Genomic DNA, 23721 nt, shown 5'->3' with positions numbered 1-23721 from the left:
TTTCATACACATATACAACAAATTTCTAAGAAAATTTCCAAGACTGTAGGCATACTATCGAAGATACGGTACTATGTTCCACAGTCAGCCCTCCTGGCCCTATATCACTCTCTTATTTACCCCTATCTCACCTATGGAATTTGTGCATGGGGCTCAACAACAGTTAACCATCTCAGACCACTAATTACCCAACAAAAGGCTGCAGTTAGAATGATAACAAATTCTCACTACAGGCAGCACACTCCACCAATATTCAATACACTAAACCTACTCACCATACAAAACATCCATACTTATTACTGCACCTATTACATACATAGAACACTTAACTCTGATATTAACCCTCCCCTCAAACATCTCCTTGCCAACCTCAACAGAACACATGACCATAACACAAGGCACAGATCACTCTTTGATGTTCCTCGTGTTCATCTCACACTATGCAAAAACTCAATGCACATAAAAGGCCCTAAAATCTGGAATTCATTACCTGTAAATATAAAAGAAACACTACCTGTTTATAAATTCAAGTCTCTACTCAAAGATCACTTACTCACCCAAAACCAAATAAATACTGAATAACTGAACCTTATAAATTGTATATCTTAAATGTTTCTCACAATTATATCACATAAATGTTAAACCTAAAACCCAATCTAACTTTATTATTTTTTAAATACACTACCTAACAGAATCCTTCATATGACCTGTCTTTATAATACTCACTTGTGCTTTATAGTAATCTGTTTACATTAATGTTTTATCACTGACTTCATCATTGCTTAATTAATCTTAAGTTAATTTTAAGCCAGCCCGTAATGCTATGCATAGTATAAGTGGCTTTGGCATACTGCTCTTATCTGTATTTTTTTGTACCTCTGTATGTGTGCACAAATTTATAATAAATAAATAAATAAATAAAAATAATAAAAAAGAGGCCATGCGCTTGCATATTTCAAATATTACCTTACTAATAGGTATCAGTATGTCACCATTAAAGACACAGCATCAACAACACAGCCACTTGATACTGGAGTTCCGCAGGGAAGTGTCCTTGGTCCCCTGCTCTTCCTCATATACATCGATGATCTTCCAAACGTATCTCAACACCTGAACCCCATTCTCTTTGCTGATGACACGACTTATGTCATCTCTCACCCTAATCTTGCCACCCTCAACACCATTGTTAACCCTTTGAGGGTTTTGGTCGTACTAGTACGTCTTACGCGTAGGGGTTTTTGACGTACTAGTACGCATAAATTCTAGCGGCCTCAAATCTCGCGCGAAAAGGCTGGTAGGCCTAGGTGTGAGAGAATGGGTCTGCGTGGTCGGTGTGCGCGGTAGAAAAAAAATCTGGGACCCAGTGGTGCATTGTGGGAATGCCCTCTTAGTAAACAATGTCCACCATGCCTCGCGGTAAGAAGCTCCTCACTCCTTGGCGAATTGGGACACTTTTGTTCCCCAGTGACAGTTCTAATAGTGATGGAAGTGCCAGTGAAGATGAGTTTCGTGGTTTTAGTGAGGTTTTGACCGAAACTAATGACCATAATATCGGTAATAGTGAAGAAAACCCAGACGACCCTCAGCCTTCCACCTCTGGTGCTGGGCCCTCGTGTTCACGTTCAGTTGTTCCAGAACCCAAGAGGAAACTTCTATTTTCCCAAATCCCAGACTCAGATGAGAGCATGGGTGATGATAGTGATAGTGAATATGAACTACAAGCTCTTCAAACTAGTTCCAGTAGTGATAGTGAAGTGCAATATTCCCCAGTGAAGCGTCAGTATATACGACGATATATGCGCTCTGGTAGTGTGCCATATGTTATACCAAGGGGAAGGAGTGTATCTCGGAGTACATCCCGTGGCTGTACAACAGGAACAGACAGTGAAAATGACAAAGATACTGTTGCAATTGGGATGGAAAATGTGCGTGGTGGTAGTGGTGCCGGCGGTGAGGCACCAGCAGTGGGCCATGCTGCCACCCACGCTGCCACCCACGCCACTGCCTCAGCTGATCTAGAACAAAGGCCACCATCCCCCACTCACCCACCACACCAGCCTCCACAACCACAACCTCCACAACCACAACCTCCACAACCACAACCTCCACAACCACAACCACCTGTCATTGTCCAGTACCCACCAGCAGACCGCACCTGGGATTGGCAGGAAGCTGTCAATTTTGTTCCAAATCCCCACCAGTTTGATGACAGCCAAAGTGGAATACGGCCATCTTGTGCACTTGGGAACAATGCCACTGAACTGGAATGTTTCGAGTTATTCTTTGACGAACCACTGATGAAAAGTATTGTCATGGAAAGCAACACATACTACGAGTACACCATGGCAAACACATTACTTTCACCAAAATCACGTCTACACCAGTGGAAGGAGGCAACTGTGGCTGAGATGTATCTTTTCTTTGCCACAATAATGCTTATGTCACATGTGTATAAGCACAAAGTGAAATCATACTGGTCAACAGACCCCCTGATTGCAACACCAGGTTTCAGTGATATAATGCCAGTGAATCGATTTGTGCTAATGTTACGTATGCTTCACTTCTCAGATAAAACCAGGCCTGACAGAACTGACAGGTTATATAAGATTAGGAATGTGTTTGTGTATCTGAAACAGAAATTCAGTACGCATTTTTATCCCTTCAGGAAGCTTGTAACTGACGAGTCTTTGATTCTGTTCAAAGGAAGACTCTCTTTCAAGCAGTACATACCAAGCAAGAGGAAACGCTTTGGTATAAAGTTGTTTGTGCTTTGTGATTGTTACAGTGGTCTGGTATTGGATATTATTGTGTACACTGGAAGTTATACATTGCAAAATACCAGGAAGTTATTGGGCATCTCAGGTGATGTGGTTCGAACAATGATAGAACCATACCTTGGTAAGGGGCATATATTATATACAGATAACTGGTACACAAGCCCCTCACTCAGTGATTTTTTGCGAGTGAACATGACAGATGTGTGTGGCACAGTGCGTGCAAATCGAAAACATATGCCCAGGTTTGACGCTGGCACTCGTAGAGGTGAGGTGCAGGCGTTTGCTGCCAATGACATCATGGCATTTTGGTGGCATGACAAACGAGATGTCACACTGTTGTCATCAATTCACCCTAATGAAATGGCAGACAGTGGCAGGCAGCATAGAGATAGAAATGAACCCATTCTAAAACCTGCAGCTGTGATTGATTACACCTTCAACATGCATTCAGTGGACAAATGTGACATGCAGATTGGGTTTGCTGATTGTGTTCGCAAGAGTTATAAGTGGTACATCAAACTGTTTTTCCATCTTCTGGACATTTCCATGCTCAATGCTTATAATATGTATAAGATGAGCACCAGAAACAAACCACAGTACGGCGAATTCTGTTTGTCTGTCATCAGACAAATAGTATTCAAGTACCAAGGAACAGCACCTGCAATTGACCGCCCACCAAATTTTCAACAACTACCTGCTCGTCTGAAGCATGGTGATCACTTCCTGGTAAAACTGCCTGCTACTGCTTTGAAGAAAAAGACTCAGAAGAGGTGTTACGTCTGTGCACATACAAAAAAATGCACACAACAACGCAGAGACACTCGTTTTATGTGTGAGGAGTGTAAAACTCCACTGTGCATGACACCATGTTTCAAAGAGTTCCACAGGCTTCAGAACTTCTAGAAACATTCCCTGTGACTGTATATGTGTATATAAAATATAGAAAAATAGTAATAAACAACATTTCATATCGTTTGTTTGTGTAAATATTTTCTGTAAACAAAATAATGACAACAGTGTTTATGCCCTTATTGTGTAGTATTGAAAAAGAAATAACTTACAAAATACTGATCATGTTGGCCTCAGAGGCCATAAAAGTTACTCAGAAAAAGAAAAATTGAAAAATAATTGAAAATAGTACATAAAAAAGTAAATAGAAAAATACCGGGTGACGGCAGTCGGCGATGTTACCATATGTTGTTCAATTTTGGCAAATTTCACGCCTCCATATCTCGTTAAGTATTGACGTTAAAAATTTTTTGTTTAACCTATAATGTTTAGAAAAAAAAAAAACTATTTTTTCATAAGAAAAAATAATTTTTTTTTTTTTGAAATTTGGCCAACCCTGAGAACGAGTTTCGGAGAGGGCCTGTCGACCCTCAAAGGGTTAACTAGTTTAGGTATGTTTGGGAAAGTTTACTGAACAAAACTATAATAATTGGTGATAACACACGATGGATATAAGTAAGTTTATTCAGGTACAGGTACACAAATAGTCGCATTAATTATTATACATAGCAGCATGTGTGTAGATTATGTAGACAAGTTTATTTAGATACAATTACACAAGTTTTAAGTGATTAGACAAGGGATTACAAGTCTTGCCTAATAACATACGGGTAAATTAGCTAGGATAACCCCCAAAAATCCAAGTGACTTATTTCCACTTTAGGTCCTCGTATAGTCTTATTAGCAGCTGTGGAAATTATTTAATTTCCGAAGCTATAGTGCCTAATAAGTGTTTAATGTGTTGATTTGGGTCAAAATGTATTTGTATTTTAAATGGAACCAACTGGGTTCCCGCTGCGCCTGCGCAGATGTGCGGGGGTATAGGTGGAACTGGGGCACGAGGTGGCGGGAGGGTTTTGAATGTAGTGAGGAAGCTGTGAAACATGGGATCAGGAAATTAGCATTCACGGCGGCCTAAGGATTAATATAGGCCTCACTTCCTAATAGGAAGTGTCGTAATTGTTCCTGGTGAAGAGTGAGGGAACGAGATTTATGTGACCACTGTGATAAAGTGGTAAAATAAGTGGATAATAGTAGGACCGTGAGTGACCAGTGCGCCGCCATGGAATGTGTCCAGGGGAAATTACCAGTGAGTTAATCCTCACTCATCGGTCTCAGATCTTAATGGAGTGACCTCTAATGTGTATAATAATTATGAGACGTTAAATCGTCTTGTGAATGGTAATGTAATCAGTGATAATAACATTAAGTTAAGAGAATGCGGGAAGTGGAATAAATCGCCCTGCTCCGAGTGAACGCGTGGTTCTTGTCCCGAGGATAGCGAAATTTTATGGAATCACGACTTCTAAACCGGGACAAACCAACGGATACCTCGTCCTGCTGGAATAAGAACCGTGTCGGTGTAGCAGGACATCGAAAAGAGAAGGTGAATGGAGGAAATAAGGAGCATCAATCACCCACAGTTAAGTAACCTTTCTAGTTATAGCAGACTGATACTGGCCAGTTAGGTATGTTTTAATTGGTTAGGTTATGGGTGATCCAGCCACATCAAGTGACCACCAGAGAATATCTGGTAAGTGGTGGGATTATGTACAAGTGTTTTTTCCTTGATGGGTATATCCATGTGTAACCTACCCCCCCCCCTTCATTCAGTTAAACTAATATAATCTACACAGTCCACAATTAATTAGTAGCGCCGTACTTGAGGGTGCTATCCAATTTATACTGGTCTCGGATAGATATGGATAAGATTGTGAGGGTCGAGGGGCCACCTGCAGTGACCAGAGGTGGTTAAGTTTTCTCACATGTCTGCATGGGTGACTACGGTAAACAATATCGTTGTTGTCTCCCAAGGAGATTACTCGTATGCATGTAATGTTGAGGTACGTACAAGTAATCACTCCTATAAAATTTTCCATAGCAGCCTTGTCATGACACCAGAAAATCAGTTACAGTAAAGAGGTACAATAAGAATGTAGTAAATTGAGTAGTTTACATGAACATTTGAGAAAATCAGCTTAATACAATTGGAACACGCAAGTTAATTACAAGAAATTAGTCCTCCCTTTCTGTAGCTTCATTCACTAGGAAGTTGTTAGGTGTCTTACTGAACTGTGGTTGCAGGGGTCGAGTCTTAGCTCCTGGCCCCGCCTCTTCACCGGTTGGTTGGTTGGTTGGTTGGTTGGTTGGTGTGTGTGTGTGTGTGTGTGTGTGTGTGTGTGTGTGTCTGTGTGTGTGTCTGTGTGTGTGTCTGTGTGTGTGTCTGTGTGTGTGTCTGTGTGTGTGTCTGTGTGTGTGTCTGTGTGTGTGTCTGTGTGTGTGTCTGTGTGTGTGTCTGTGTGTGTGTCTGTGTGTGTGTCTGTGTGTGTGTCTGTGTGTGTGTCTGTGTGTGTGTCTGTGTGTCTGTCTGTGTGTCTGTCTGTCTGTCTGTCTGTCTGTCTGTCTGTCTGTCTGTCTGTCTGTCTGTCTGTCTGTCTGTCTGTCTGTCTGTCTGTCTGTCTCTGTCTGTCTGTCTCAACAATCAATATTTGCACCAATAACTCATTACAGTTGTGACCGGGTGTGGAAGTGTGAATTGCTCATTACTCTATAATTTGTTCATGATTGTAGCCAAAGTATAAACGTAAGTAACCATTCTACAGAATTCATTACCTTTGTAACTTGTGAGCTCATTACCTTTGTACCTAGTTCAGCTATCAAAACTTTGGGGGCCCAGTCCCTGGACCCATTACGTACCTCTGTAATCTGTAAATACCTTTGTAACTTGTCATGATTGTGACCAGACCTACCTGGAGTTTATTATCTTTGTAAATTGTGAGTTCATTACCTTTGTAAATTGTGAATTCATTACCTCTGTAACTTGCTCAGCTATCAAAACTTTGGAGTCCAGTCCCTGGACCAATTATGTACCTCTGTAATCTTTTGACTACCGCCCACAGGATGGGTATGGGGTGCATAATAAACAACATTACTGAACTGGTTCAAGCTAACACTGGCCACACTAACACTTATTATTCTCACTAACCTGAACTGCTGATGTCCGAGCCAGCCAAAATGTCGCCATTATTATATATAAATCCTGTGAATAATGTCAACACCGGCAAGATGTTGTGTTTGAGGCAGTAGACGATGTCTCAGCCTCTCCATAACAAGATGATAGAGTCACATAATGTCTTCCTTAACACCATGTTGTTGTCAGGTGCTGTCATCTAGTGTTGGTGGTCCTAGTAATAATATTCATAGAAAATATCCTCCATTGAGGGTTTACTCAGGATTGTTTTTTATTTTTAACGTAATACAATGTTCAATTTTTCAAGATACATTAGATTTTTTCCGTCCTTGTAGCCGAATTGTAAGGGTTTTCTACACTATCCCAATTCTTCAGCAGAAATATGTCAGCAATTTCTAAATTACGGATTGAGTTCGATATACGAACACCAATTGAACTTCAATGACGCTGACGTCTGATTACATGATTATTGTAACAAACCATTACGACCATAACATTGTATCAATCTCATCTGCTAGAAAAATGACAGTTCAAGAAGAGTGCCAAAAGGTGTCTGATGAATGTAGCTACAGAAAGGGAGGGGAATGATTTTCTATTTTTTATCTAACATACGTGTAAATTTTACCTTATTCCTAGTAATGACCCTCGTATTGTAGATAGTCTTAATGACCCTCGTGTAGTAGATAGTCTTTTTAGTATGATAATAAGATGTTATCTTCATTATAGAATAATAAGAAAATATTATAACCTTTATATTATAATAATAAGGTAAAAGGACCCCAATGGAAATAAGTCACTCTGTCTGACTTTTTTGGGTTATCCTAGGTTCTCTACACATATGCTGCTATGTATGATAATTCTATGTAACTGTATTTGTGTATACCTGAATAAACTTACTTACTTACTTACTTAATTACTGGATAATGAGAACCTTCCAAATCAAGGATGTCAAGCCCAAGTCATTTACGTTACGTTACTTTAGACTGGGTTACGTTGGGTTAACTTGGGCAAGGTTATGTTCCTTACAGTTTGTATAAAATACTTTATTCAGTGGTCTAACCCAATGGAAATAAGCCGCTTTGACTTTTTTGGGTTATTCTAGGCAATTTACACAATGTGTGATAATTGTAATTATTTGAACCTGTACCTAAATAAATCTACTATATAGGACATTTTAAAGAATAGATTATCGATCAACTCAGTTGTTATAAACAATTTAGTCTAAATACAAATTTATTATACATAAAAACTTTCTAATCTATATAGGAAATTTCGCTTCTGTAAGCAGTTTATTAAGGACTTTAAATATAAATTTCCCGACATATGGAGTTCTTGGCTCACATTCTCCAGCTCATAGTAAAGTCAAGAGATCGTCTTGGTGTGGTCTTTCATTCCCTGCATAACAAAGGATTTGCTGTGGTTATGCATGTCAATTACCCCAATGTCGATTGTATCCAGTAATCCACTTTATAGAAATAAAATAGTCTGCTTGACTGAACAATAATCGTCGTCATCCAGCTTCCCCAACCCACTGTCTTTGTGACCCAAGTTCGACCCACCTGTCATATCTCACTATGTATTTGTGTACGAGTTATACTGCATCCTCTGGCTCGTTAGTATGCTGTATATACGGTATCAATAATATATATATATATATATATATATATATATATATATATATATATATATATATATATATATATATATATATATATATATATATATATATATATATATATATATATATATATATAAACCTATGATTACTGTATAAAAGTATGAAGTTAGAGTTTTGGCGGTAGATTAGATTTTGCCACCGGTTATCCTAGGTTCTCTACACATATGCTGCTATGTATGATAATTCTATGTAACTGTATTTGTGTATACCTGAATAAACTTACTTACTTAAGTGGCTAGTTTTATATGCACCCCATATCCATCCTGTGGACGGTAGCGCGAGAGCATATGGATACACAAAAGGCCTAGGAACTAGGCCCCAAAGGGTTAACAGGAATACACATGGATTTATATCTACATATTTATAGTTCACTTATCTGTTACAAGCAAATTTAGGAAATTTGCTTAGTATATCTGGTATTTTATTTTCATTAATAAGATATCTTGACATGTCACATAGGTTTTGGCGATATAGATTGAAAACCAAAATCTTGTCACTGTGGTTGTACACAAGCCTCCAGATGCAACTTCCCAGCATTTTCGGAAGCAGCATTTGGAAACTGACCTCTGTCTGGAAAATCTCCAAACTCCTGCACCAAACATCTTGCTACTAGGAGATTTCAACTTGAGACACCTAAAATGGAGGAGAGTAGGAAATAATATTTTAGATCACCCCAGGAGACAGCTCAGATGAAAATTCACACACACGTGTGCGTGCGTGTGTGTGTGTGTGTGTGTGTGTGTGTGTGTGTGTGTGTGTGTGTGTGTGTGTGTGTGTGTGTGTGTGTGTGTGTGTGTGTGTGTGTGTGTGTGTGTGTGTGTGTGTGTGTGTGTGTGACTCAACAATCAATATTTACACCAATAACTCATTACAGTTGTGACCGGGTGTGGAAGTGTGAATTGCTCATTACACTATAATTTGTTCATGATTGTAGCCATGTATAAACGTAAGTAACCATTCTACAGAATTCATTACCTTTGTAACTTGTGAGCTCATTACCTTTGTACCTAGTTCAGCTATCAAAACTTTGGGGGCCCAGTCCCTGGACCCATTACGTACCTCTGTAATCTGTAAATACCTTTGTAACTTGCCATGATTGTGACCAGACCTACCTGGAGTTCATTACCTTTGTAAATTGTGAGTTCATTACCTTTGTAAATTGTGAGTTCATTACCTTTGTAAATTGTGAGTTCATTACCTTTGTAAATTGTGAGTTCATTACCTCTGTAACTTGCTCAGCTATCAAAACTTTGGAGTCCAATCCCTGGACCAATTATTTACCTCTGTAATCTTTTGACTACCGCCCACAGGATGGGTATGGGGTGCATAATAAACATATTAAACTAAACTAACTAGCGTGAGCTATTAAATCTCTGCACCAAATTCACCTTAAACCAACAAATATTAGAGCCTACAAGACTAGAAAATACGCTGGATTTCATCTTTACTAACAACGACGATCTGATACGTAATATAACCGTATCAAAAATAATACACTGAACACAACATAATAGATACAGACATGTATGCACAGGGCTCCTGACCATCAGAATGTGATCAGTCATGAGGGTGTATTCACAAAATTCAATTTCAATAACAAAAACATACAATGGGAACAAGTCAACCATGTCCTAAATGAAACAAGCTGGGAAGATATCCTAAACAACTCAGATCCAAACCTTTGCCTAGAAAAAAATAAACTCTGTGGTTCTTGAGATCTGCTCAGGCACATCCCATTAAGAAAAAGAAAGAGAATAAGTAAACTAGAAAGAAAGAGACGCTCCCTATACAGACGAAGGCGAAGAGTCACAGAGCTGCTGAGAGGGGCCAATATATCTGAAATACGAAAGGAGGCACTGCTTAATGAAATTATAAACATCGAACTTAAGCTTAAGGAATCTAACAGGAGGCAAGAATCGCAAGAAGAACTAAAAGCCATAAAGGAAATTAAAAAAAAATACTTCTTCTCTTATGCCTAATCTAAGGGAAAAACAACATCCAGTAATTGGCCCCTGCTTAGGCGAGATGGGATATACACACATGACAGCCAAGAAATGAATGAGATACTAAAGTCCCAATACGACTCAGTGTTCAGCGAGCCGTTACCCAGTTTAAGGGTCGACACTCTAAATGAATTCTTTATGGACGAAACTCAAAATTTGGTCATCTCAAAAATCTCGGATATTATCCTAACACCACAAGACTATTAAAAGGTAATAAATGACATGCCCATGCACTCTGCCCCAGGCCCAGACTCATGGAACTCAGTGTTCATCAAGAGCACCGCAAGAAGCCCCAGTTACGTGCCTTCAGCATTCTATGGAGAGGGAGAGTGGATACAGGGGTCATCCCACACTCACTAAAAACAACAGACATAGCCCCACTTTACAAAGGGGGCAGTAAAGCAATTGCAAAGAACTACAGACCGATAGCACTAACATCCCATATCATAAAAATCTTTGAAATGGTTCTAAGAAGCAAGATCGCCAACCACCTAGATGCCCATCAGTTACACAACTCAGGGCAACACGCTTTTTAAGCAGGTCGCTCCTGCCTGTCCAAGCTTCTGGACCACTATGACAAGGTCCTGGATGTTGTAGAGGATAAACAAAATACAGATGTAGTATACACAGACTCTGCAAAAGCTTTCGACAAGTGTAACCATGGTGTAATAGCGCACAAAATGCGTGATAAAGGAATAACAGGAAAAGTTGGTAGATGGATCTATAACTTTCTGACAAATAGAACACAAAAAGTAATAGTAAACAGAGTAAAGACTGAGGCACCTACGGTGAAAAGCTCTGTTCCAAAAGGCACAGTACTCGGTTCCATTCTATTCCTCATTCTCATCTGACATAGATGTCTTCCTTTGCAGATGACACCTGAATTGCCATGACAGTGACCTCCATCGAAGACACCGCGAGACTCCATGCGAACATACACCAAATCTTCAAATGGGCCACTCAAAACAAAATGAAGTTTAATGAAGAGAAATTTCAATTACTCAGATATGGAAAACTTGAGGAAATTAAAACTGTATCAGGGTATACGACAAATTCTAACCATACAAAAGAGCGAAAAAGTATTGTGAAGGACCTGGGAGTGACAATGTCAAAGGATCTCGCCTTCAAAGATCACAACAGTGTATCTACCACATCTGCTTGGAAAATGATAGGATGGATAATGAGAACCTTCAAAACTAGGGATGCCAAGCCCATGATTCTCTTCAAATCGCTTGTTCTCTCAAGACTGGAATCCTGCTTTACATTAACTGCCCCTTTCAAGGCAAACGAAATTGCTGACCTTTCACAACACACATAAGTATGATAAGGCACCTAAATTACTGGAGCGCAGGCGAGAGAGATACATGATAATATACACTTGGAAGGTCCTGAAGGAATTAGTACCAAACTTGCACACCAAAATCACTCCCTATGAAATCAAAAGAGTTGGTAGGAGATGCAACATTTCCCTAATGAAAAGCAAGGGCGCCACGAGTACACTGAGAGACAACACAATAAGTGTCAGGGGCCCAAGACTTCAACTGCCTCCCAGCACACATAAGGGGGATTACCAACAGACCCCTGGCAGTCTTCAAGCTGGCACTGGACAAGCACCTAAAGTCGGTTCCTGACCAGCCGGGCTGTGGCTCGTACGTTGGTTTGCGTGCAGCCAGCAGCAACAGCCTGGTTGATCAGACCCTGATCCACCACAAGGACTGGTCTCAGACCGAGCTGCGGGGGCGTTGACCCCCGAAACCTTCTCCAGGTAAACTCCAGGTATGTTTAGTTAAACTGTATATATGTATAAACTGATATTAATGTAATAGAAAAAACTTCATATATCATCCACGAGTTCTGTAATTTTTATATAACAGAAAAAAAAAAATTCCTTCATTGTTCACATAAAAGATAAAATAAGAAATGTGTTAATGCTTATTTTAGGCAAATATCTGCGCAAACAAACAATTTACATGTTCATGCCAGAACCGCTGCAGTCTCAAATTTCATTTATAGTAATAGTATTTTCCTGATAACTTTGTAGTGTAAAAACTAACTCCTGCCATTAAAAATATATATGTATAACAAGACAATAAAGGTTAATCACAGATAGCACTACAGACCACTACCCTACCTTCCTCCTGACAAACATTAATAAACCACCACTTGAATACAACAAAGTCTCATTTAGACTCCATGACGAGGCCTCAATAAGGAAGTTCACAACTGACCTAGAGATTGTTGACTGGCCTACAGAATTCTCCAAGGCCAATGGTATTGATGATTGGACAGACATTTTTCTTAACAAATTACTTAGACTATACAACAAACATTGTCCTATAAAAGCGAAACAGATCACAAACAAACGGCTTGGTTGCCCATGGCTAACCAGCACCATTCTGAAATCCACTGACAAGAAACACCAATATGAAAAGCAATATAGACAGGGCTTAATACACAAAGATATTCTTAAACACTATTCATCAGTTCTCACCAAAGTAATAAAGAAAGCCAAACAACTATACTACTCCAGTAGATTCACAGACACTAGAGGAGATATAAAAAAAGACCTGGAAAACACTCTCTCAGATTCTAGGGACCCACAAACTGAAAAAAACAAGAATATTGTCCTAACTAAACCTAATGAAACACCGCTACATCCCAATGACACAGCTAACAAGATAAATGACTTCTTCTCAACCATAGGATCTAATCTCGCCAATAAAATCCCACATACTAATGCCCATGCCGGGGACTACCTAGATGGGAATTTCCCAAATTCCTTCTATCTTGCACCAACTGAGCCCTCGGAAGTCACCGAGATTATAAAGTCACTTAAAAACAACTCAGGGAATCTGTCTAATGTCCCACCATTACTGTACAAGCGAGCGGCCCATATCCTTTCGCATGCTGTTTCATTACTTTTTAACAAGTCACTAGAAACTAGCACCTTCCCGAAACTACTCAAGATGGCAAGGGTTACACCAATACATAAAGGTGGTGACCCTACAGATTTAAATAACTATAGGCCAATATCAAACTTGCCATTGCTATCCAAAATCTTTGAGAAACTCGTGCACAGGAGACTATATTCATTTATAACAGCACAAAACATACTCAACCCCTGCCAATTTGGATTCAGGAAAAATAAAAGCACTAATGATGCAATCATAAAAATGCTAGATCTGCTTTACACAGCATTGGAAAATAAGGAATATCCACTAAGAATTTTTATTGGCCTAAGAAAAGCTTTTGACACAGTAGACCACGACATCCTACTCCACAAACTTGACCATTACGGTATAAGAGGCCATGCGCTTGCTTATTTCAAATCTTACCTTACTAATAGGTATCAGTATGTTACCATTAAAGACACAGCATCAACAACACGGCCACTTGATACTGGAGTTCCGCAGGGAAGTGTCCTTGGTCCCCTGCTCTTCTTCATATACATCAATGATCTTCCAAACGTATCCCAACACCTGAAACCCATTCTCTTTGCTGACGACACGACTTATGTCATCTCTCACCCTAATCTTGCCACCCTCAACACCATTGTTAACGAGGAGCTGATCAAAATATCGACTTGGATGACAGCCAATAAACTTACGCTTAACACTGACAAAACCTACTATATTATGTCTGGTAGCAGAGCAGGAGATGCACAAATTAACATTAAGATCGACAACACTCTAATTACCAGACATAATGAGGGCAAATTCCTAGGCCTATACCTTGACAACAACCTGAATTTCAGCACCCATATCCAACACATAACCAAAAATGTATCCAAAACAGTTGGGATCCTCTCCAAGATACGATACTACGTGCCGCAAAATGCCCTTCTCACACTATACCACTCACTTATTTATCCATACCTCACCTATGCTATTTGTGCTTGGGGATCAACTGCAGCAACACACCTAAAGCCAATAATAACCCAACAAAAAGCTGCAGTAAAAATAATCACTAAATCCCATCCCTGGCAACACACCCCCCCACTCTTCATAGATCTAAACTTACTCACTGTTCAGAACATCCACACTTACTACTGTGCAATCTACATCTACAGGACCTTAAACTCCAATATCAACCTTGACCTAAAACGCTTTCTTGATAGTTGTGACAGAACCCACAGGCATAACACCAGACACAAACATCTCTACGACATTCCCCATGTCCGACTAAACCTTTACAAAAATTCAATGTATGTCAAAGGCCCTAAAATCTGGAACACCCTACCTGAGAACTCTAGAACTGCAGACACATTCATCACCTTCAAAACTACCATTAGAAAACATCTTATCTCCCTGATAAACCCCATCAACTAACTACACGAATACCACATGGTGGTTCACACTTACACTCACTCACTCATTTGACCATAAACAGAAATATTAATCTCAATCTTAAAATAATGAATCCTATGATACTCCAATACTGAAACTATGTACTGTGCCAAAACAAAAGTATTCACATTGCTAAACTCACAAATTAGTATTTAGTCACTTAGCCATAATACCAACTTACCTAGATTCACGTGACAGAGTGTCAGCGTGCCTCGTTGTGCTCCGGGTTTTCTGGTGTTTTCACGGTCGCTCTTACGTGCTAGAACTTTAATTTGTGTCATCAATCCTATACGATACATCCCTCTAGCGCCTGGAACCAATCTTGGGCGGAAAACATTATATACTGAGTCAAAAAAGGAGAATTAGTGTGCACTACCTAGCAGAGTTTACTGCCAGAGGGGAATCATAGGCCTGTGTCCCGTGTGAAAAAAATAATAATAATTGAACTTTTCGTGTCAGAGGAAAGAAAGTCTCCCTGATAACATTGAGTATACATAGTGTATAGTGTATACTACAGTGGCTCCCTAGTATATTGTTGATAAAGGCTAAAGTGTCATTTGAAAACAGGTGAATTTGTAAATGAAGTGATAAGCCTATAGAGGCTGGTACCAGAAGTCGCCAGAAACTTACCACAGGTCAGCTGTTTTTAATAATCTTCCTGGCTTGCTAGTGTACTCGCATATAATCTAGTGATACCAGTGAATAGCAGAATACAGTGTTGTAGTAGCAACTAACCAGTATTATAATGGTACTTAGTGGAGTGGAGTGACTTTCATTAGTTTCTTTTTTCTTGAAATACCAGACGTATACTGTGAATTTCATATAACCTGTAGTTACCAGCGGTCGCAATATACACAACTAGAAGCAAATATTACTACAGAAAAAGCGTCCTTCCTCCAAAATTTCCACCAGTCAACTATAGTGATAATATAGCTTTTATTGTGGTGGAGACGGAAAAAAAATAGAAAAGCTAGATACAGCGATTGATAAACAAGGGTTGAAGTCGACCGTTCGTCATTGTAGGAGCTGCCAGAAATCACTGGTTTCTTCAACACGCAAGTTATACTTTTGTATCAATCAAATCACATATTACTCGGGTAGATAATTTCCAGTAGATCCTTCATGTGTTAGCCCAAATCACCGACAAGTATGTTTTAAATAAGCGACCCACTGATCAGATCAGATCGACTGGTCCGAACCCTTGACTGGTCCGAACCCTTGACTGGTCCGAACCCTTGACTGGTCCGAACCCTTGACTGGTCCGAACCCTTGACTGGTCTCAAACGGTTTCGTTGAACAATAAAGCAGACTGTAAACGGATGGGGTTGTAGGCGCCCTTATAAACACAAACATTAAATATATATATCAGGAACGTGCACGGTAAGCTGTCCAATATACAAAAACAGTTAGAAACAGAAATACAAATAGCTAGAGCTTCATTTAAGGAGGTTATTAATAGAATATTCAAGAGGTTGCTAGTAGAATTGCAGTAAATCAACCATTCAAATCATTATGAAGCTGTGTGTAGTCTGTGGTCAGTCAAACAAACGGGCTTCCACATGGATAAATTGTCATTTGTGTGGAAATTGGTGTCACGCCCCTTGTGCAGATATCCAAGAACTAGCTACAAGCAGTGTTAAAACAGGGAAATGTTTTTGGGTATGCCCAAATGAGATAAATCTGTGGACTAAAATCACAAGGGTATTAAAAGAGGACAACATCAAAGCTGCTTTCATAGACAACCTGGAAGCTTTCTACAACAGATGGGAACATAAAAAGTCTGTGCTGAATGGTACTGCCCTTGATACTAGCCATGTAGTCAGAAACTGTAAGGCTGGAGATGAAGTCCTGGTAGTCAGTAAATGTGGGGCTGATAGTGCTGTCCTGGGAGACAGTAATGGTGAAGCTGGAGGTGCTGTCCTGGGAGACAGTAATGGTGAAGCTGGAGGTGCTGTCCTGGGAGACAGTAATGGTGAAGCTGGAGGTGCTGTCCTGGGAGACAGTAATGGTGAAGCTGGAGATGCTGTCCTGGGAGACAGAAATGGTGAAGCTGGAGATTTTGTCCAGGTAGTCGGGAACTATACGCAGGAAGGAATACATATAAATGACCTCATAGGGGACAGGAGCCATAGTAGGGAAACAAGTGTAGTCAAAGATAAGATAAAACCAATATTGCAAACTAGAAATACCGCAGGAAATAGCAAACAAGAGGAATCCACTAGCAATAGTGAGGATATATTACCAAAAACAACTGGTGGGAGCTCCATTGTTGGTGCTAGGGAGGATAGAAGTAAGACAGGGAAACATGCACCAACAGGGAATACAGTCACAGAAACCCAAGGCAAACGGAAACCAAGCCTGTGCAACAACAACAACTTAAGTGTCTGCGTGTCAGCGTGCCTCGTTGTGCTCCCGGTTTTCTCGTGTTTTCACGGTCGCTCTTACGTTCTAGAACTTTAATTTGTGTCATCAATCCTATACGATACATCCCTCTAGCGCCTGGAACCAATCTTGGGCGGAAAACATTATATACTGAGTCAAAAAAGGAGAATTAGTGTGCACTGCGTAGCAGAGTTTACTGCCAGAGGGGAATCATAGGCCTGTTCCCGTGTGGAAAAAAATAATAATAATTGAACTTTTCATGTCAGAGGAAAGAAAGTCTCCCTGATAACATTGAGTATACATAGTGTATAGTGTATACTACAGTGGCTCCCTAGTATATTGATGATAAAGGCTAAAGTGTCATTTGAAAACAGGTGAATTTGTAAATGAAGTGATAAGCCTATAGAGGAAGGTGCCAGAAGTCGCCAGAAACTTACCACAGGTCAGCTGTTTTTAATAATCTTACTGGCCTGCTAGTGTACTCGCATATAATCTAGTGATACCAGTGAATAGCAGAATACAGTGTTGTAGTAGCAACTAACCAGTATTATAATGGTACTTAGTGGAGTGGAGTGACTTTCATTAGTTTCTTTTCTTGAAATACCAGACGTTACTGTGAATTTCATATAACCTGTAGTTACCAGCGGTCGCAATATACACAACGAGAAGCAATTATTACTACAGAAAAAGCGTCCTTCCTCCAAAATTTGCACCAGTCAACTATAGTGATAATATAGCATTTATTGTGGTGTATACGCAAAAAAAAAAAAAAAAAAAAAAAAAAAGAAAAGCCAGATACAGCGATTGATAAACAAGGAGGTGACCGTTCGTCATTGTAGGAGCTGCCAGATATCACCGGCTCTTCAACACGCAAGTTATACTTTTGTATCAGTCAAATCACATATTACTCGGGTAGATAATTTCCAGTAGATCCTTCATGTGTTAGCTCAAATCACCGACCAGTATGTTTTAAATAAGTGACCCACTGATCAGAGCAGATCGACTGGTCCGGACCCTTGACTGGTCCGAACCCTTGACTGGTCCGAACCCGGGACTGGTTTCAAACAGTTTCGTTGGACAATAAAGCAGACTGTAAACGGATGGGGTTGTAGGCGCCCTTATAAACACAAACATTAAAAATCAGGAACGTGACGGTAAGCTGTCCAATATACAAAAAGAGTTAGAAACAGAAATACAAATAGCTAGAGCTTCATTTAAGGTTATTAATATAATATTCAAGAGGTTGCTAGTAGAATTGCAGTAAATCAACCATTCAAATCATTATGAAGCTGTGTGTAGTCTGTGGTCAGTCAAACAAACGGGCTTCCATATGGATAAATTGTCATTTTTGTGGAAATTGGTGTCACGCCCCTTGTGCAGATATCCCAGAACTAGCTACAAGCAGTATTAAAACAGAGAAGTGTTTCTGGGTATGCCCAAATGAGGAAAATCTGTGGACTAAAATCACAAGGGTATTAAAAGAGGACAACATCAAAGCTGCTTTCATAGAAAACCTGGAAGCTTTCTACAACAGATGGGAACATAAAAAGTCTGGGCTGAATGGTACTGCCCTTGATACTGGCCATGTAGTCAGAAACTGTAAGGCTGGAGATGAAGTCCTGGTAGTCAGTAAATGTGGGGCTGATAGTGCTGTCCTGGGAGACAGTAATGGTGAAGCTGGAGGTGCTGTCCTGGGAGACAGAAATGGTGAAGCTGGAGATACTGTCCTGGGAGACAGTAATGGTGAAGCTGGAGGTGCTTTCCTGGGAGACAGAAATGGTGAAGCTGGAGATACTGTCCTGGGAGACAGTAATGGTGAAGCTGGAGATTTTGTCCAGGTAGTCGGGAATTATACGCAGGAAGGAATACATATAAATGACCTCATAGGGGACAGGAGCCATAGTAGGGAAACAAGTGTAGTCAAAGATAAGATAAAACCAATATTGCAAACTAGAAATACCGCAGGAAATAGCAAACAAGAGGACTCCAATAGCAATAGTGAGGATAAATTACCAAAAACAACTGCTGGGAGCTCCATTGTTGGAGCTAGGGAGGATAGAAGTAAGACAGGGAAACATGCACCAACAGGGAATACAGTCACAGAAACCCAAGGCAAGTGGAAACCAAGCCTGTGCACATACTATGCACTTGGTATCTGCGGGCATGGGAAATCTGGAAAAACAGATGGGACGTGCAACTATGACCACCCTAGAAAATGCCATGCCCATATGACAACAGGAAAATGCAAACTCCCTTCCTGTAAGCTTTTTCACCCTGAAATGTGTACCTCTTCAGTACAGGAAAGACTGTGCTATAACTTAAATTGCCAGGCATACCATCTAAAGGGGACAAAAAGATACAAAACATCCAGGCCATGGGAAAACCTGGGTAGCCACAGCCACTCAAGAGGGAGAGGTTTTTTAGTGCCAGGAAGGAAAAAAAACTGGCAGGAAATGGCAGAAATCGTACATCAAATCCAGTCATTCCTGGAGTGGAACCACAGTCGATGGCCTCCACTCCAAACCAACAGATACAGATACTAATGCCGGAAAAAAAATCCCCCCCCAGTACCAACAATACCACCAGTCTGATAACATTCTTCTTTGCAAATATACAGGGTCTAAAGCCAGCAACAAACAACAAAATACCTTTCATCCGTGGACTGCTTGCAGAGGCAAAGGCAATGTTCGCGGCTTTCACTGAGACCCACATAAAGGATCACTTGGACAATGAAATATGGATCCCAGGTTACAACCTATACAGATGTGACAGAGTGAACAGGCAAAAGGGGGGGGGGGTTGGCCTGTACATTGCAGAGTCACTTGTTTGCACAGAACTGCTTAATGCCTCAAATGACGTAGTGGAAGTTTTAGCAGTAAAGGTCGAGAACCAAAACCTAGTCATTGTGGTAGTCTACAAGCCTCCGGATGCAACATCCCAGCAATTCCAGGAACAGCTGTTAAAAATTGACCACTGTCTGGAAAATCTTCCAGCTCCTGCACCCAACATCTTGCTCCTGGGGGATTTCAACTTAAGGCACCTAAAATGGAGGAATATAGCAAATAATATTGTTGCAGTAATAACACCAGGAGGCAGCTCTGATGAAAACTCACACTCACACGAGCTTTTAAATCTCTGCACAAAATTCAATTTAAACCAGCAAATAATAGAGCCTACTAGACTGGAGAATACACTAGACCTCATATTCACTAACAATGATGATCTGATAAGAAATGTCACCATATCAAAAACAATATACTCAGATCACAACATAATTGAGGTTCAGACATGTATGCGAGGAGCCCCAGACCGACAAAATGAGACTAGTCACGAGGGAGCATTCACCAAATTCAACTTCAATAACAAAAACATAAAGTGGGACCAAGTAAACCAAGTCCTAACCGATATAAGCTGGGAAGATATACTAAGCAACACAGACCCAAACTTATGCCTAGAACAGATTAACTCGGTGGCACTCGATGTATGCACAAGGCTTATTCCTCTAAGAAAAAGGAGGAGTAGATGTAAAATAGAAAGAGACAGGCGCTCCCTTTACAGGCAACGGAAAAGAATAACAGAGCGGCTAAAAGAGGTCAATATATCTGAAATGCGCAGGGAGACACTGGTCAGAGAAATAGCAAGCATCGAACTTAAGCTAAAAGAATCCTTTAGGAGTCAGGAATCGCGGGAAGAACTAAAAGCTATAAATGAAATCGAAAGCAACCCAAAGTATTTCTTCTCCTATGCCAAATCAAAATCGAGAACAACGCTCAGTATTGGGCCCCTACTTAAACAAGATGGGTCCTACACAGATGACAGCAAGGAAATGAGTGAGCTACTCAAGTCCCAATATGACTCAGTTTTTAGCAAGCCGCTAACCAGACTGAGAGTCGAAGATCAAAATGAATTTTTTATGAGAGAGCCACAAAATTTGATTAACACAAGCCTATCCGATGTTATCCTGACGCCAAATGACTTCGAACAGGCGATAAATGACATGCCCATGCACTCTGCCCCAGGGCCAGACTCATGGAACTCTGTGTTCATCAAGAACTGCAAGAAGCCCCTATCACGAGCCTTTTCCATCCTATGGAGAGGGAGCATGGACACGGGGGTCGTCCCTCAGTTACTAAAAACAACAGACATAGCCCCACTCCACAAAGGGGGCAGTAAAGCAACAGCAAAGAACTACAGACCAATAGCACTAACATCCCATATCATAAAAATCTTTGAAAGGGTCCTAAGAAGCAAGATCACCACCCATCTAGAAACCCATCAGTTACACAACCCAGGGCAACATGGGTTTAGAACAGGTCGCTCCTGTCTGTCTCAACTACTGGATCACTACGACAAGGTCCTAAATGCACTAGAAGACAAAAAGAATGCAGATGTAATATATACAGACTTTGCAAAAGCCTTCGACAAGTGTGACCATGGCGTAATAGCGCACAAAATGCGCGCTAAAGGAATAACAGGAAAAGTCGGTCGATGGATCTATAATTTCCTCACTAACAGAACACAGAGAGTAGTCGTCAACAGAGTAAAGTCCGAGGCAGCTACGGTGAAAAGCTCTGTTCCACAAGGCACAGTACTAGCTCCCATCTTGTTCCTCATCCTCATATCCGACATAGACAAGGATGTCAGCCACAGCACCGTGTCTTCCTTTGCAGATGACACCCGAATCTGCATGACAGTGTCTTCCATTGCAGACACTGCAAGGCTCCAGGCGGACATCAACCAAATCTTTCAGTGGGCTGCAGAAAACAATATGAAGTTCAACGATGAGAAATTTCAATTACTCAGATATGGTAAACATGAGGAAATTAAATCTTCATCAGAGTACAAAACAAATTCTGGCCACAAAATAGAGCGAAACACCAACGTCAAAGACCTGGGAGTGATTATGTCGGAGGATCTCACCTTCAAGGACCATAACATTGTATCAATCGCATCTGCTAGAAAAATGACAGGATGGATAATGAGAACCTTCAAAACTAGGGAGGCCAAGCCCATGATGACACTCTTCAGGTCACTTGTTCTATCTAGGCTGGAATATTGCTGCACTCTAACAGCACCTTTCAAGGCAGGTGAAATTGCCGACCTAGAAAATGTACAGAGAACTTTCACGGCGCGCATAACGGAGATAAAACACCTCAATTACTGGGAGCGCTTGAGGTTTCTAAACCTGTATTCCCTGGAACGCAGGAGGGAGAGATACATGATTATATACACCTGGAAAATCCTAGAGGGACTAGTACCGAACTTGCACACGAAAATCACTCACTACGAAAGCAAAAGACTTGGCAGACGATGCACCATCCCCCCAATGAAAAGCAGGGGTGTCACTAGCACGTTAAGAGACCATACAATAAGTGTCAGGGGCCCGAGACTGTTCAACTGCCTCCCAGCACACATAAGGGGGATTACTAACAGACCCCTGGCAGTCTTCAAGCTGGCACTGGACAAGCACCTAAAGTCAGTTCCTGATCAGCCGGGCTGTGGCTCGTACGTTGGTTTGCGTGCAGCCAGCAGCAACAGCCTGGTTGATCAGGCGCTGATCCACCAGGAGGCCTGGTCACAGACCGGGCCGCGGGGGCGTTGACCCCCGAAACTCTCTCCAGGTAAACTCCAGGTAATACTATGCACTTGGTATCTGCTGGCATGGGAAATCTGGAAAAACAGATGGGACGTGCAACTATGACCACCCTAGAAAATGCCATGCCCATATGACAACAGGAAAATGCAAACTCCCTTCCTGTAAGCTTTTTCACCCTGAACTGTGTCCCTCTTCAGTACAGGAAAGACTGTGCTATAACTTAAATTGCCAGGCATACCATCTAAAGGGGACAAAAAGATACAAAACATCCAGGCCATGGGAAAACCTGGATAGCCACAGCCACTCAAGAGGGAGAGGTTTTTTAGTGCCAGGAAGGAAAAAAAACTGGCAGGAAATGGCAGAAATCGTACACCAAATCCAGTCATTCCTGGAGTGGAACCACAGTCGATGGCCTCCACTCCAAACCAACAGATACAGATACTAATGCCGGAAAAAAATCCCCCCCCCCACAGTACCAACAATACCACCAGTCCGATAACATTCTTCTTTGCAAATATACAGGGTCTAAAGCCAGCAACAAACAACAAAATACCTTTCATCCGTGGACTGCTTGCAGAGGCAAAGGCAATGTTCGCGGCTTTCACTGAGACCCACATAAAGGATCACTTGGACAATGAAATATGGATCCCAGGTTACAACCTATACAGATGTGACAGAGTGAACAGGCAAAAGGGGGGGGGGGGGGTTGGCCTGTACATTGCAGAGTCACTTGTTTGCACAGAACTGCTTAATGCCTCAAATGACGTAGTGGAAGTTTTAGCAGTAAAGGTCGAGAACCAAAACCTAGTCATTGTGGTAGTCTACAAGCCTCCGGATGCAACATCCCAGCAATTCCAGGAACAGCTGTTAAAAATTGACCACTGTCTGGAAAATCTTCCAGCTCCTGCACCCAACATCTTGCTCCTGGGGGATTTCAACTTAAGGCACCTAAAATGGAGG

General features: G+C 40.9%; 1 protein-coding gene and 1 long non-coding RNA gene across 4 annotated transcripts in view; both read right to left on the bottom strand.

Moving 5' to 3' along the window:
- mEFTs (elongation factor Ts, mitochondrial) overlaps positions 1-6971 on the bottom strand; it is a 33589-nt gene extending 26618 nt beyond the window's left edge. Inside the window, exon 1 of one of the 3 annotated variants that reach the window (XM_070098516.1) lies at positions 6772-6971. In XM_070098516.1, coding sequence (XP_069954617.1) covers positions 6772-6810 — 39 coding nt within the window. In that variant the 5' untranslated portion in view covers positions 6811-6971. Of the gene's footprint in view, positions 1-6573; positions 6610-6771 lie in introns of those variants that run through there. The other 2 variants (XM_070098612.1, XM_070098560.1) reach the window with 2 other exon arrangements.
- LOC138854606 (uncharacterized) lies at positions 1471-4250 on the bottom strand. The gene is made up of 2 exons (XR_011393788.1): positions 2119-4250; positions 1471-2088 (listed from the first exon to the last, which is right to left on the bottom strand). It is a non-coding gene; the product is annotated as an uncharacterized lncRNA (long non-coding RNA).
- Positions 6972-23721: the final 16750 nt, after the last annotated feature.

The sequence above is a fragment of the Cherax quadricarinatus genome, chromosome 1, assembly GCF_038502225.1.
Source record: "Cherax quadricarinatus isolate ZL_2023a chromosome 1, ASM3850222v1, whole genome shotgun sequence".
NCBI classification, from domain to species: Eukaryota; Metazoa; Arthropoda; class Malacostraca; order Decapoda; family Parastacidae; genus Cherax; species Cherax quadricarinatus.
The sequence above is the reverse complement of the archived record's forward strand: the minus strand, read 5'-3'. Positions and strand labels throughout refer to the sequence as shown.